Source organism: Nanorana parkeri, unplaced genomic scaffold (assembly GCF_000935625.1).
Source record: "Nanorana parkeri isolate BGI_ZX_2015 unplaced genomic scaffold, ASM93562v1 scaffold2664, whole genome shotgun sequence".
NCBI classification, from domain to species: Eukaryota; Metazoa; Chordata; class Amphibia; order Anura; family Dicroglossidae; genus Nanorana; species Nanorana parkeri.
In genome coordinates, this window is record NW_017308932.1 from 99801 (window position 1) to 115468 (window position 15668).

A 15668-nucleotide genomic window follows, 5' to 3' on the forward strand; every position below is an offset into this window, starting at 1 on the left:
TTACTGTTATGTCACTTCCTAAAGCTGAATCTTTCAAAAACTGAGCTCATGGTATTCCCTCCCCCTGCGCACCCTCCCACAACTTTTCGATCATGATTGATAACACAACTATCCAACCCTCCCCCCATGCCAAGGTGCTAGATGTCATCCTTGACTCGGACCTCACCTTTCTTCCCCACATCCCCTCCCTATCCAGATCCTGCCATCTTCACCTTCGTAACATCTCCAAAATACATCCCTTCCTCACCAATGAAACCACAAAGCTGCTCATCCACTCACTTGTAATCTCTCGTCTCGACTATTGTAACTCCCTCCTCATTGGCTTACCTCTACACATTTTATCCCACCTTCAGTCTATCATGAATGCTGCTATCAGACTTATCACCTAACCAACCTCTCAGTATCTGCAACCCCCCTCTGCCAATCCCTGCACTGGCTTCCAACCCCCACCCTCCTCTGCCAATCCCTGCACTGGCTTCCAATCACCCATACGATAAAATTCAAAATATTAACAACCACTTTCAAAGCCATTCACAACTCTGTCCCAGGGTACATCTCCAACCTGGTCTCAAAGTATCACCCTAACCGTCCCCTCCGCTCCTCCCAAGACTCTCTAGCTCTCTTGTCAACACCTCCCATGCTCGCCTCCAGGACTTCTCTTTAGTCTCTCCCATTCTTTGGAACTCCCTACCCCAACCTGTCCGTCTTTCTCCCACTCTGACTCCTTTTCGGCAATCGCTAAAGACTCATCTCTTTAGGGAAGCCTATCCCACCTCAACCTAGCCATTGAACTATTTCTCAAACAATTCATCCCCACACAGCTACCTCCTCATGTATCACTTGCCCCCTCCCTCTTAGATTGTAAGCCCTCACAGGCAGGGCCCTCCTTACCATTTTGTCTTGAATTGTATTGTGATTGTAATGTCTTCCTTATATTGTAAAGCGCTGCACAAACTGTTGGCGCTATATAAATACTGTATAATAATAATAATAATAATGTCTCACACCATGACATACATATTATTGTGTAGTATAGCTGACTAACTAAGGACAGTCCCTGGAACTGGAGGGGCGGCCACAGTTTTCCAGGGTGCTAGGAGCTCATTGGGGGAGAAAAAACGGTTAGCTCCTTACACAAATTACTCCAAAATAACATCGGCCTTATTTGCTGCCAGTTTCCTTAATTCTGAAATGGCAGCACGTCTTTATTAAATTGTTGAAGCCATTGTAACATATTGTAAAAGTGTCGCTATTAAGAACTACGTTAATTATTCACACATGTTGGAAGGTTAATTGGCTCCTGTCTAAATTGGTCCTGTATGTATGCATGTGAGATAGGGACCTTAGAGTGTAAGCTCCTCAAGGGCAGTGACTAATGTGAATGCACTATGTAAAGCGCTGCATAAATTGTCACCGCTATATAAATACCAATATAAATAAATAAATGTTGGTAATAGCATTAGAAATGTCACACTGATTTTCTGAATTTGGCACAGAATATTCTTAGCCAGCATTAACACCAGGAAAGTGTTGTAAGTACTATATTGAATGACCCCCAGTGTATCTAATTCTAGTGAAGATTCCCTGCCTGCCTGCTTCTATGCTCCCGTTGTTCCTTGAAGATCATCCTAAATAACTCCAGGCTAATCGTTAAAAAAAGATAAGTTAACATTTCTTCATCTTTCCTTTATTAAAAGTGAAAATTGGAATAAGTATTAGGTGAGGTCTTGCAGTGGTGCCTAGGTCACACTCAAGGCTTTCAGAACTAATGTTTACGCATTATAGAAAAGTAACTTAGAGGAAATGCTGAAAAATAAAACATACAACTTGGTTATTTACAATAGTATAATATTATTATGAAGACTGTATATAGTGCCATCCGTTTACGCAGCGCTTTACAAAATAAAGGGAGGCAATACAGTTACGATACAATTCATGACAAGATGGTTAGGAGGGCCCTGATCATGAGAGCTTACAATCTAAACGGTCAGTTGTTAGGTAGATGAGGCATACTGTTTCCTGAACAGATGAGTTTTCAAGGAAAGTGGACAGAGTAGGAGATAGCTGGACAGGTTTTGGGTAGGGAGTCCCAGAGGATAGGATTGATTCTGGAGAGGAATCATGAGTGGAGGAGACGAAGAAGCTAGAGAGCAGGAAGTCTTGGGAAAAGTGAAGAGGACGGTTCGGGTGGTATTTTTAGACTAGGTCAGTGATGTAACCCGAAGAAGAGTTGGGGATGGCTTTGTATGTTGTTGTTAGGATTTTACATTTTAATTGCTGAGTTAGTGGAAGCCAGCAAATAACATAAATAGCTACTGAGACGATACTTACTGGTTTTCCAACAATAAGGAAACAGGTAGGCTTGGACACAAGAAAGTCCCTCTCAGCTTCATCCTCATCAAACGTATCAGCAAGAGGAGGGAGGTGGGTATTATCTGGAGGAGCCATTATGGAATCCTAAAAAGAAACAAACAAATCCTGCATTTTAAACAAATGTAACTAGAATTTTAGAAGATAGAAAAACCATATATTTATATTTTAAAGCTGGACTCCAAGGAAACAGCTAACCACACCTTTGAAATACATACAGTATCTGTGAATAATTGTCTAAAGATTTTGTAATTCTGTTCAGCCAATCTTATGATTCAGGTCAGTGACCTAATTTTTTTTTACTGCTGTCAGCTGTATCCATACACTGCATGGGTTAAATGCTTGTTTAGCTGGGCGGAAAAGAAAGAAGTACACATACTTATGTTATTACTCTTTCCCAGCAGCCGGCACTTTTCCCTGCTGTTGGGCACTCTGGGATGTTGGAGGGCCCTCACAGTCCTCCCGTATAATGCACAGTTGATGTCCAGCAGTGATTGCCCAAAGGCAATCACAGTATGTATGGTTACATGGAAATGGCTGTGAACAGCTATGGGGGCTGTCAGCTGTCATAGTGTGGCCATCTCAAAGGAAACCTGTCCTGAGAACAATGTCATTCCTGACCTCTCCCTCTGAAAATGCCAGCTCCATGGCAAGCTGTTAAAAGTTATGGTTTGAATACTTTGAGTCACACACCTAAAATGAATGAAGACTCTATAGTACAGGGGTAGGCAACCTCAGCACCCCAGTGGTGGTGAAACTACATAGATAGTTTCTCCCCCACTAGATATGTCCTAGTCCTAGATATGAGACTCAGAAGTACTGAAATTAAACAAAGCTAAACAACTAGCATTTTCAGAAGGAGGCCGGCGATCACAGCCTCCAAATTTCCCTTATGTCAGGTGTACTTTAAGGGCTAAAGTACACAGGCATTTGCGATCAGCTAAGTTCAGGTTAAGCTTGTGCTCTGCTTTTATTTCACCATCCAATTCAAAGTGAATCATGGTGAACATATAGCCTACTAGCCCTAAGGCTGGCAACACATGTATGTTGTTGGAAAGCAATATGAGCAGCTGTGGTATAACTTGGAAAAATTAAGCAGTGATCAAAATAATCCTTGTCATAAAAGAGATGGGGGTCTCATTATAAACAAATGTCCAAGGACCTGTAGCACTCCTTACCGGACTTCCCATGTGGAGATGTGGGTGCTCGCAATGACTACGGATGGCGCCGCATCAGATATAATCGTTGGATATGGATGTCACCAGCACTCCAGAAACGACAAAATAACAAAAGATTTTAGTGAATCTTCATTTTATTCACTCGAAAGGAATCAAGCGCTTTCGGGGCCGCACAGGGTCCCCTTCATCAGGCTTATAACCAACTCGCAGGACCCTTGGCTACTAGGTACAGCTGATCAGCATTGTAAATAAGTATGTAGTTCCTATGCCCCTCAGCTCAATCTAGTGGCCATTATATAGTATTACAGCACAATATATTTGAACTGGGAAAAAAGATATTACCAACGTTTATTTTTGGCATTATTTGCCCAAAAATGATTGTTCACAGATATTCCCAGGTCCCTTTGCCCTGTAAATTTTTTATAAATAGACCCCACAGTGTCATAGCTGACAGCTAACCAATGGCTTCAATATTTCCAGAGTCACAAACTCAGAACAAGTATGCAGATCAGGAAAGCCATAGAAATGTCAGTTATTATCTGCATACTTGTTACAGTATTTGTTACATACTTGTCCACATATGTAAGCTGGAGGGTCAGCATTAGAGACAGGATCTAGAAGAAAGAGTCTTCCGTGACAGGAGTGGGACTTGTGAACATGAGAAGTGCTCATGATTGTTTTTAGAGATTATTTTACTATATTCTACGATAGCTGTGCCACATCAGAACATTGCAAGGTTGTGGAATAATTAACACTGGATCCTACCTAGTTGCATTAATTTAACAAGGATGTACAGATCTCTCCCATCTATTGTTCTCTGCAATATGACATCTGATGGCATAAGGTGAGCTGACTCACTCTCCAAGGGTGACCAGATACTGCGCCTTACAATCTGATTGTACGATCTTTGTACACTCTCCTGTAAATGTATAAATATTTTGTGATATGAAGACTAACAAAAACAATTAGTTTAGTACTTATCCAATGTACTTGCCCTTACATTTCATAGTTGGTGGTAGATATGAAAAAGACTCTATAGTGTATGGTCAGCTTAAGGTTGCATTCACATGGGCGTAAAGAACAGGCATTCACTTTGCGTTAATAAAGTGTTTCAAATGCCTTGCAAAGCAAATGACTGGTATTCACACGATGAGTAAATATTCTAGTGCACATATGTATTTGCATCCATATGTGATAGCTTTGAGGTTGCATACAACATTTGGGAAAGGCATTGGTTGCAAAGCTAGCCAAATGTCTCCATTTAAAGTGACTGACACTGCCCTTCTTTCTGGAGGGTGGCTACTTTTGCTCCCCATGGTTCCTGTGTGTGTTGTAAAGTAGTCACCGCTCCTAGCTCACTCCTGTGATGGACTACAATCTCACATTTAGTTTACTAATTTATATTGAGATTGTAGTCCATCACAGGAGTGAGCTTGGGGCGGTGGCTACTTTACAACATACACAGAGACCATGGGCAACCAAAGTAGCCACCCTCCAGAAGGAAGGACAGTGTCAGCACCAATTCAGAGATGATTTGAGGATCTACAGCTGAGTGATGCAAAAATAAGACACATTTTTCTTAATAGTTAAGGTACTTGAATTTTTTTTAAAGATTTAACTCCTGAGTTTAGTGTCACTTTAAGGTAGCCTGGTAATCTTGAATGGGCTGGCATTGCACAGCAATGGACAAAAAACACTCGTGACATCATGACACAGCACACAATGTTGCACAGTAGCACCCAGTTAGAGCAGAAGGTGTCTAGATCTCTCTTGCAATTCAAATCCCCAAAAGAAGGGAATTATTTCTCCACCGATTTAGTGGAGAAGTTCTTTTGGTTGATGTAGGCCATTTTAGACTGGGTCTGTGCTATTAATCAGTGGTTTGTGATGTACATGTGGCCAACTGATATAAAGGGGGTGATTCGCTGATCATTGTACAGCGTAAAGAAGATTGCAAAGCCATTATTGCGGAACAGACATAGTGGGGGTGATTTACTAACCTAAACACACGCACGCACCAGGTGCGTGTGATTTTCACACAGCAAAACATATTTATCAACCAAAAAGTCTCTAAAAGCATATTTCCACTAATGCCATATATGGAAAAATCATGCACATGATGCATATATAATGCTGCTTCACAGTTTAGACAAAAATGGTTAGCTCATGCATGTACATTCATCAACGCAAGCAACACAATGTAGAGCTAATTTACACAACATCACCTTGCAATTCATGCTTGGCTTTGCACAACACACCTGCTGGGTGTGTACACACTACAAAGGTGTCTAGATTCCACCAATATATCATGCTGGGAGGGAACACACTACAAGGTGTATACCTGTTCGTGGCGTGTTTATAAGGTTAGTAAATCAACCCCAAAGGATCGTATGGCTCTACCTTCTATGAGGAACAACCCCTTATTTTTGGGATTTGTAATGGAATAAGACATGTAGATATCTTCTGTTCTAAGAAGTCTCTTTGCATTAGTTCAGTGGAGGGCATGTTGGTTCCTTTTGGCATTCTTTATGTCGGGGAAACACAAACTCAGGGGTTTCAATAACGTTGACTGTTGAGGCCATATTAGAAAGTAAATGTATTTATTTTACATGGAGAGCATAACACACAGCGTATTTACACTAACCTGTTGGGTTATACTTTCTCGTTGCTCTATGTATTCAGACTCGTTTTCTGATCCAATATTTATAATGCCTAACAAAGACAACCTAATGTGTTTTGAAATCTTGCATCTCTTAATACATACATTAGCCAATAAACAGTACCACTTAACATTTACAAACTGCTATTGGAATAGTATTTTGCATGGCAGTATTTTCAGAAGATACCAGCCTTTTCTATTAGTACAGGTTTCCTTCAACTGAAATGAATTTTTGTTAATAGTTGGGGTACTTGAATGTATTTTAAAGTTTTAACTCCTGAGTTTAGTGTCACTTTAAGTCAATGTGAACATATTTTAGACACCTGTAGGTCCCCCATTTACACCTACCGTATATACTCGAGTATAAGCCGAGATTTTCAGCCCATTTTTTTGGGTGAAAAGTGCCCCCCTCGGCTTATACTCGAGTGACCGCCAGGTGTCATCTTATTTACCTCGCCGAGCGTCGCGTCACTGCTGCTCCGGTGTGCAGCACTCCGTGCGGGGTCATCTGGCAGTCTCCGGGTCCTAATTTAGGTGGCCGGAGACTGCCAGATGACCCCGCTCGGAGCGCCGCACACCGGAGCAGCAGCGACGCTCGGCGAGGTAAGTAAGAAGAAGAAAAAACCCCCCGCAGCGGCCAGTCAAGCAGGGGAGCAGGGATGAGTCAGCGGCGCGCTGATCAGGCGAGAGGAGCTCCAGGTGGGGTTGTAATTTAGCGGGCAGGCACCTCTGAGCCAGCTAAATTAGGACCCCACCTGGAGCTCCTCCCACTGGACCAGCGCGCCGCTGACTCGTCCCTGCTCTCTCCGTGATGTGATGATCGATCACCGGCACACGGACACAGTGAGTGAGGGCGGCGGGGGGAGAGAGAGAGAGATTCATTAAGCAATTATATATGTATTGTCTGCACTGTATTAGCAGTATATACTCTATATAGAGTATATACTGCTAATACAGTGCAGACAATACATTTACAATTATACTAACATGAATGTATTAAATGATCTGTATGTAGCCCTGTACTATGGATCATTTAACCCATTCATGTTAGCAGAGGATCATTGTAAATGTATTGTTGCAGGCACTCTATATGTACATGTACTATATACTACATATAGAATGCACTGAACAATAGATTTACAATTATCCTCTGCTAATATGAATGGGTTAAATGATCCGTAGTACATGATATGTAGCCCTGTACCCCCTTTTCCACTTACAGAGCTAGGTTATTTTTCTTTTAAATAAATATTAATGTAATTTTATTGGTATCTATCTACCAGTAGCTGCCTCATTTCCCACCCTCGGCTTATATTCGGGTCAATACTTTTTCCCAGTTTTTTTTGGTAAAATTAGGTACCTCGGCTTATATTTGGGACGGCTTATACTCGAGTATATACGGTAATCGTTTTGAGGTGTGTTTTCTGAAGGCTTCAATGCTCATAAGAATCTTATTATTACACCTGTAACATCGTGTCACCCATTGTGTGTAACTTGAAGCTTGCAAAATGACATGAGTTTCTTTTTGGGGCATTTCTGGCCCCATAGACTTCAATAGGAAAGCTGGAAAATGCAGGATTCAAGCATTTTTGCAGGTAACAACTGGTCTCCTCCTCCTAGCAACCTCAGCACTATGAACACATTGAAGGACTCAGCACTGCCCCTGCTGGATACTGAGCAATTCATCCATCTAGTGAGGGGCCAAAGGAATCTCTATGACTCCAGGGATCCTCCATATGAGAACAGGGGGCAGCAAAAGAAATTGGGCAACGTGTTCCTGGATTAGGGGACTCAACCCTCACAGGACAGCAAAGGTTATTTTCTGTACGTCTGTAGGAATGTGCAGATTTTATTGGAGTGCTCAAATGGCAGAACAACACCACAGAGAAAAACTGAGAAGGAGATACCAGGAAGATGACATATTAACAGTGAATTGCATTGCAGCGCATCTTACAATGTGATATGGGTTTTGGCAGCAATGTGCACAAAAAACTGCATGCTGCAGTGCACAATTGCAGAGCTACAGCAAGGCTCTTAGTAAAAAAAAAAAAGCAATCAGAATGCTTCACAAATGGCTTCCTGAACAATAACGCATGTGTGAAATGCAAACTAACACTCTAGGCCAGGAGTGGGGGGCAAACTCCGGTGTTCTATCGAAAGCTTCAACTCATCGAAAATCTCCAACTACCTCACTGCCGGGTACTTGCAAGTTGGAGATTTCGACCAGATGGCATTAGACTGCAAAACACAAAGACTGACGGAGCTCTGTACAGCTGCATTTTAACAATATTCAGCAGGTGGCAAACTCGACGAGTATTCTGAAAATGCTATGCGCGCATGCGCACCGCAACTGTACAGAGCTCCAGTCTTTCTGAGCACCGGAAGTGAGGTAGTTGGAGATCTCGATGAGTTGGAGCTTTCGATAGAGCACCAACCCTCCAGCTTTCGTAGAACTACAAATCCCATGAGGCATTGCAAGATTCTCAAAGCCACAGGCGAGACTCCCAAAGACAGATGCATGATGGTATTTGCAGTTCCACAACAGCTGGAGGACAGGGGTCGGCCCAACCCTGTTCTAGGCATTTCAGAGACATTTTAAGTCTCAGTACCACCAGTATGTGAACTCAACCTAAGGGTCACCATACATGTTACAATCTGACCATGCATTCTTTATACAATCAACTTTACATTTACCAAAACTATGTATTATGAGGACCTACCTAATCTATCCAATCAGGTAGGCTTTTGCACTACAGAGTTGTTGGTCGCTTTAAAGCATACTTTACAATCAGATTGTAACATGTATGATGAGCTTTAGATCTTCCCTGATTCTATTTCCCCCATAGATGTATCCGTGCACCTTCCACCCAGCTGAGTGCATCCTGAGTGTTATGTGGGATGCCAACCTGTGCCCTGTATATACTCACACTGCAGATGTCTTCCCACTTTCTCTCCTCAATGACAGAGCACTGATTTGTGTACAGTGTCTCTATGGCTACAGCCCCGCCCCTCTTTTACCAATCAGAGGCTCCTGTCACGTGAGATGCTTCCGGTTTTTGTGAACTGTCCATAGATCGGTACACATATTTCCGCTTCGGCTGCTATTAGTGACTTAGGCCATATGTTATATTATACACTGATATGAGTAGGTGAGATTCACGATGTATTGCTGTTGGATCGTACTAGTAACGCGTGCACTATAAATACACAATTGCTGATTAAACTATACTACATTGTAACTTTGTCTCTAAATCAGAAATTGCGCTTTAAATAGATGCTTTTTGTCTCTAGTAAGCTTCCGTAGAGCACGTGACACATGTCATGTGCTGGATTCGGAACTGCTCTGCGATCACTGTGAGTGATGTTGTGCTCGCTGCATTATATGATTAGTGTACAGTGAGTGCATGGAATCGGGAGCCGAGGGTGATGTCAAGGTGTGAGCTCGTACTAGGTAAGTGAATTGTGTGCTGATAGTCTAGTGACCCATCGCTTTATGTAAGGGGAGTGATCTCATAATTCATGTCTGCTATGTAAACAGTCATCATTGCACAGCTGAAGTGTAATAGGAAATACAGCCAGATCATGGTTGCAGAGCCGGTGATCGATCAAAACTACGAACTTATCGAGTTGTGGGACCGCATTACTTCCGGTTTCCTCAGAACTACGAGGTTTTTACACAAAACATGTTGTGCACGAGCGCCATCCACGGCATTGCCCTATAGACATAGACCACAGCAATAAAGTAATAAAATGATGTAGGATGACAGTAAGCCAGCGCGTTCTTTATCTCAGGTGCCCCACTCAAGCGGCGGCCATATTGAGTGGGGCACCGGAGATAAAGAACGTGCTGGCTTACTGTCATCCTACATCATTTTATTACTTTATTGCTGTGGTCTATGTCTATAGGGCAATGCCGTGGATGGCGCGCGTGGACAACATGATTTTGGTAAAAACCTCGTAGTTCTGAGGAAACCGGAAGTAATGCGGTCCCACAACTCGATAAGTTCGCACTTTCGACACATCACCGGCGCTAGTGCAGCCGCGGTAGGGCGGAAAAATCAGAACACACAGCAGACAATCGTCCTGAGAGAGATCAGAGTGAAGGAGTTCCGTCCTGTGTGATTTCAGGCCCCTCCCCCGCCCCTCTTCTCTCTGTGCTGACTTTCGAGCTGTTGAGGTCGCACTGTATTCTTATCTGTCTCAATCACATGCTGCTCTATACTCTGCACTGTAATTTCTCATTCATAGGTACACAAGCACTATACAAAAAACACGCATAGCATTTGTATAAGGCCTCATTCACACTGCGTTAACTCAGGGTGCACACGTCTGTGTGGCGTGCGTGCCCACATCAGGCTGTTACCGGTTGTTCTCTATGGGAGGACATGGCCGTACGCCAGAGCCGTAGCTGGCTCCTTATGCACCCGAGGCAAGAACAGAAAATTGTGCCCCCCCCCCCAAGAGACGTGTTATGTCACCCAACGCCGCACATGATTGGCATCATGCATACTGCTTCCTGGATGGCGGCATGCATGCTCAGAATGCGCTGGTGGCCAAATCCAAAATAGCATAAAAATGTGTTTTGTTTGACGAAACTAATGAAAACATTTCTAGTTTTCCGTTCATTTAGTCAGTCCAGAACACATTTTTTGTCTTTGCACATGTCTAATAATACTGTATATGTGCAGGAGTATGTGGTTTTTTCCATTTATTTTTTATCATTATTTTTTTTTTTTTTTACCGTTAGGGCTTCGGGGGAAATATCAGGGGTCTAAAGAGACCCCTGACATATTTCATTTCATATTTTTTTTTTATTTATTTAAATTTTTTTATCAATTTAATTTTTTTTTCCACCTGACTTTATTGCTATCACACAGGAGAAAACAATCCCCTGTGTAATAGCAATTGGAGGTGACAGGTTCTCTTTATTGACCCTGTCACCTCCAATACAGGAGTTCTAGCACAGTACTGTGCTGGAACTCCTGTGACAGGTGAGAGAGGAAGAGCACCGCTCTCCCCTCTCACTGTCTACAGTCTGCACGGAGCTGCAGGGTTACTTATAACCCTGCCGCTCTGCTCACTGCAGTCAGAGACTCGGGACTCTGATGCTGAGGACGGAACCAAAGGAGAGAGGTAAGTGCAGGGGGGAGGGGGAAAAGGCTGCACACTGTTTATATGTGAAATCGGCGACCTCGCCGATTTCACATGTAAACAAAAAATCGTCTGCCTCACTCTACATTCAGTCCTGCTTGTACATAGCAGGACTGAATGTAGAGAGGGCAACTTCCCCACAAGGACACCGCTGCCGCCCCTCTGCGCCCTGCCACCCCTTGTGGGGAATCCAGGCCTGGCCGTACGCTGTCATACGCACACCCGAACTGCACATCCGTTCAGGTCTGGGTGTCCGGGATCCATCCTGTCTGCGTCTGAGCACAGGGGTGCATATGACTGCGTATGGCTGTGTCCTTCTATAGGGAACAACAGGCTGCTGCGTGCAATCACACGCAACACTTGTCCCTCCCGGGAACGGCCCGATACGAGCATGCACACTGCACAGACGTGCATGGCCCAACCTAATGCAGTGTGAATGAGGCCTAAAAAGGTTACTACACCATTAACCACTATTTCCATATCTCACAGCACTCACAAATGCTGCATTTATGCAGCTAGGACCGGGCCCTGGCACTCCACTATCATAAAATCATTAGTCTGTGTTGTTTTAGAAAAAGTGTCACATGACAAAAAAAAACACAACAAAAAAAGTATCGGTAATTGGTATCGGCGAGTACTTGAGGAAAAGTATTGGTACTCTGCCTGGAAAAATTGGTATTGGTGCATCCCTACTACCGTCCATGCCTGTACCAAGGTAGGGACATGTAGTAATATGGACGAGGAGGCAGAGTTAAAAGGCTACATGTGCGGGGATGTCACCACACTTGTATTCCTCTAAAACTACCCTCTGCCACTATGGGGGGGGGGGGGGTTGCAATCTGATCATGTTTCACGTTGCACCCTAAATATGGGTGTAACATAAAACATTGTCAGAAAAGTGAACTTAGCCTTTAAAGTGCAATCTGCTCCTAGTGAGGAAATGCCTCCAGGTTTTGGGGTAGACTGAGTAATGTGGTCAGGGCTAGCACTGGTGTAAGGCTGCAAAGCAAGCTGTCTGAGGGCGCCAGTAGGAGGGGCGCAAAAATGCACCTTCGCCTGTGTAGGCAAAAATCCTTGCACCAGCCCTGCATGTTTGTGCTGTCCTATACCAGAACTATTGCTTTAACAGCAAAGCTCCCAACTGTTCTTCATCTGAAACCAAACTCCTTTGTCCCTCTTTCTTCCTTGGTGCAGAGATCTGAAAAAATAAATGTACAGTCTAACCGCCAAAGAATTTTAAATTGCTCTTAAAGTGGCAGACAAAAAAAAATATCCTTGCAGTGGGGCTACCCCAATGCCTAGGGGACAGGAAACAACTGTTATACTTACCTGATCCCCACTCACACAGAAGTTTGTACTCGCCTTATATCCCCCTCTGCTGCAGCTGTGGGCTGTCTCTTGGTGTCATGTATAGTGTAAAGGTGGCCATACACTTTACAACCATAGCAAGACCTTAGTCTTGCGATGGTTGTAAAGGGATTAAAAAAACTTTCGATCTGCCCATCTTGGACGGGCAGATCGCACTCTCGATCATCGCAAGCCACGCCCCCTGAGGGGCTGGCTTGCGATGACTGTAATGAGGGGCGGGCTTACGCTGACTGCAAACGGGCAGTGTGCGCGTGCGCACACCGGCCCGTTCGGCAGTTGTCGAACCAGCAGGCCACCAACTCGCCGAGAATCGTACGATTCCCGGCGGGGTTTCAAACATGCGGGTTCGATGGAAGACGTGCGACCGTACAGTAGAAATGGTCGCATGCCTTCCATACACTGCACGATTCTCGTACGATCGCGGGATTTCCCGCGATTCTCGTACGAGAATCGTGCAGTGTATGGGCACCTTTTAGGCTATGGAGCCTGCATTGTACTTAATTATATCTGCATTCCTTAGACCGCTGTAGGGAAGCGGGGAAGAGGCTGCCGGGTACCGGTTCAGGGGGGGGCGGGGCTCAGGTAAGTAAATCTGCTTTACCCAGGTCCTCTAGGCATAAGCACTTAACCCTTGCAGTGCAGGGTAACAAGGGTGCTTTTTTGTTTGCCTGGAGATGGGATTTAAACAAAACAAAAGGGTGGGGGGAAACAGTTATTTTCCTTACTCATCGCTCCAACAATGAATGAGGTTGCACTGTATCTTTTGGCCGATAACCCAGGGAATGCCAAGTAACCATAATCTAACAAGATGACTCTACAGCACATTGAAGGAGCTTGTTCTTGTGAGATTTGGGCTACTTGACATCCCGGTATTTTGCCTGAAGGATGTCTAGGCACCGTCGGCGGAAGCAGGGATAAAGTTAGTAAGTTCATGAACTTTTTTTCCCTCCACAATTTTTTTTGTGTGTTTTTATAATGGGGGATATGGGTCTAACTAAATAAGCAGACTTTCTGATTTTAAGTGCAAGGCGCGCTTTAACGTTTGATCTGTTCTATTGGTTATTGTATCGATCATTTGAAGGGCTCGTTCCCACCATCTGCGTTTGGTCTGCACTGGCAGTTTTTTTATTTTTTATTGAATGCTCAAATTTCAAATGTACATTAAGAACACCATTCAAACTACATTAGAGTGTCCAGACTAAACACATATGTTTATGACTCCAAATGAGGAAACATCATAACATTTAATAGTAATGTTTGTTCTTTTGAAAAATGGATCCGGTCAATTTGACGTGCAATGGAGGAGAAGATGGTTACTGTTTATGGAAAAGTTCCTTCATACAAATGATCATTCACATGAAATGTCTTATGTCTATGGGTGGCCTAAGACTCTAGACATCAGATGTTTGATAGTTGTGCAGAGACCATTTCTGAAACCTCTTTCCATGAAGATTCACATTCAAATCTTATGTTACCCCCTAACACTGAAACTTAAATGCTAACTTCACTCAAAAACTCAAGTCTCCATATCACCCCTCTCTTTCACTGCTTCCTAACCTATCCTGCCAGGTGTTTCATTTTTCTTACCTGGTGAAGCAAATTATACTCCCTTTTCCCATCCAGGTTCCCCACTACTGCTTTTTCTGTCGGCGAACCACTAGTCCAGTGCCACACAGTAACCCTTGCCAACCAGACACCTTGACACCTTGGACCAGTAGTCTTCTGTATTCTGATAGGACTCCTCTGGTGGACATGCCCACCATAGGAGCTGTTCATGTCATGCAGGCAGTAACGTAAATCCCCATAGTAAGGACCCAGCAGCAAGAAGTAAACAGAGAGGAGAAGGACCTGGCATTGGATAGTCACAAGACCGTGACTTAAGGTAAGTGAAAAGGGGCACTTAGTGGTTTTTTTTTTTTTTTTTAATCTTTTTTTTTTTTCTAGCCCAGTTTAACCTAAACCTGAAAACTAACCTTAAACCTGCTCTTCTAACAGTTGACCTTTTTAACCCTCAACACCTAACTAATATATGGACATTAACATTTAATCAAATCCTAATGCTTTGAGATAACTATACTTTGAACAATTTTTTATTTTTTTAACCACCCTTCCCCCTTAAGGTGCCAATACACTGCACGATTCTCGTAGGAGAATCGCAGGAAATCCCGCGATTGTACGAGAATCGTGCAGTGTATGGAAGGCGTGCAACCGTTTCTAATGTACGGCCGCACGACTTTTGTATATCGAGCATGTTGGAAAACCAGCCGAGAATCGTACGATTTTCAGCTGTTTTTTAACACGATCGAGAGATCAATGCCGAACGGGCCGGTGTGCACACGCGCACACTGCCAGTTCAGCATTGCAGTCATCGGAAGCCCGCCCCTCGGGGGTGGGCTTGCGATGATTGCAAGTACGATCTGCCTGTCAAGATGGGCAGATCGTACATCTTTTTAAGTACTTTACAACCCTCGCAAGACAAAAGTCTTGCAAGGGTTGTAGAGTGTATGGGCAACTTCACTCTCCTCATCCGTACTACACTCCACACAGCAGACCTCAGATCCAATGGTGGCCTCTTTCACACACTGCTACCCACACCAGCTCCAGCAGTTCTGTAGTAATTTTCTTGTGCCAGCAGGCTACAGGGTTGTGCGCATACATGGCTTTTCTCTATAGTCCCCAATCTTGAAGCCCTCCTACTAACAAGCCTACAGGCAGATAGCTTCTCCATTCCAGCTTATATTTAAAGACTGAGCATGGAAAGTATGCCACAAGTCTTCTGGCTCAAAATGATGACTGTAGGACCACTGCCATAGACTGCAGTGAGTGAAGGAGGTCACCAGCTGATCGACATTCAGTAGTATGGAGCAATGAAGGGTTGTCAAATGTATTCAAAGTAAGTTCTCCTTTAAACCTATCTTTTCTGATTCTAAACCTAACTGAAA

At 43.7% G+C, this 15668-nt stretch overlaps 1 protein-coding gene across 1 annotated transcript in view; it reads right to left on the reverse strand.

The window, feature by feature from the left end:
* AK9 (adenylate kinase 9) overlaps window positions 1-9161 on the reverse strand; it is a 90504-nt gene extending 81343 nt beyond the window's left edge. The window contains exons 1-2 of the mRNA XM_018573994.1: window positions 9135-9161; window positions 2332-2457 (exon numbers count right to left, since the gene is read on the reverse strand). Coding sequence (XP_018429496.1) covers window positions 2332-2448 — 117 coding nt within the window. The 5' untranslated portion in view covers window positions 2449-2457; window positions 9135-9161. The remainder of the gene's footprint in view (window positions 1-2331; window positions 2458-9134) is intronic.
* Window positions 9162-15668: the final 6507 nt, after the last annotated feature.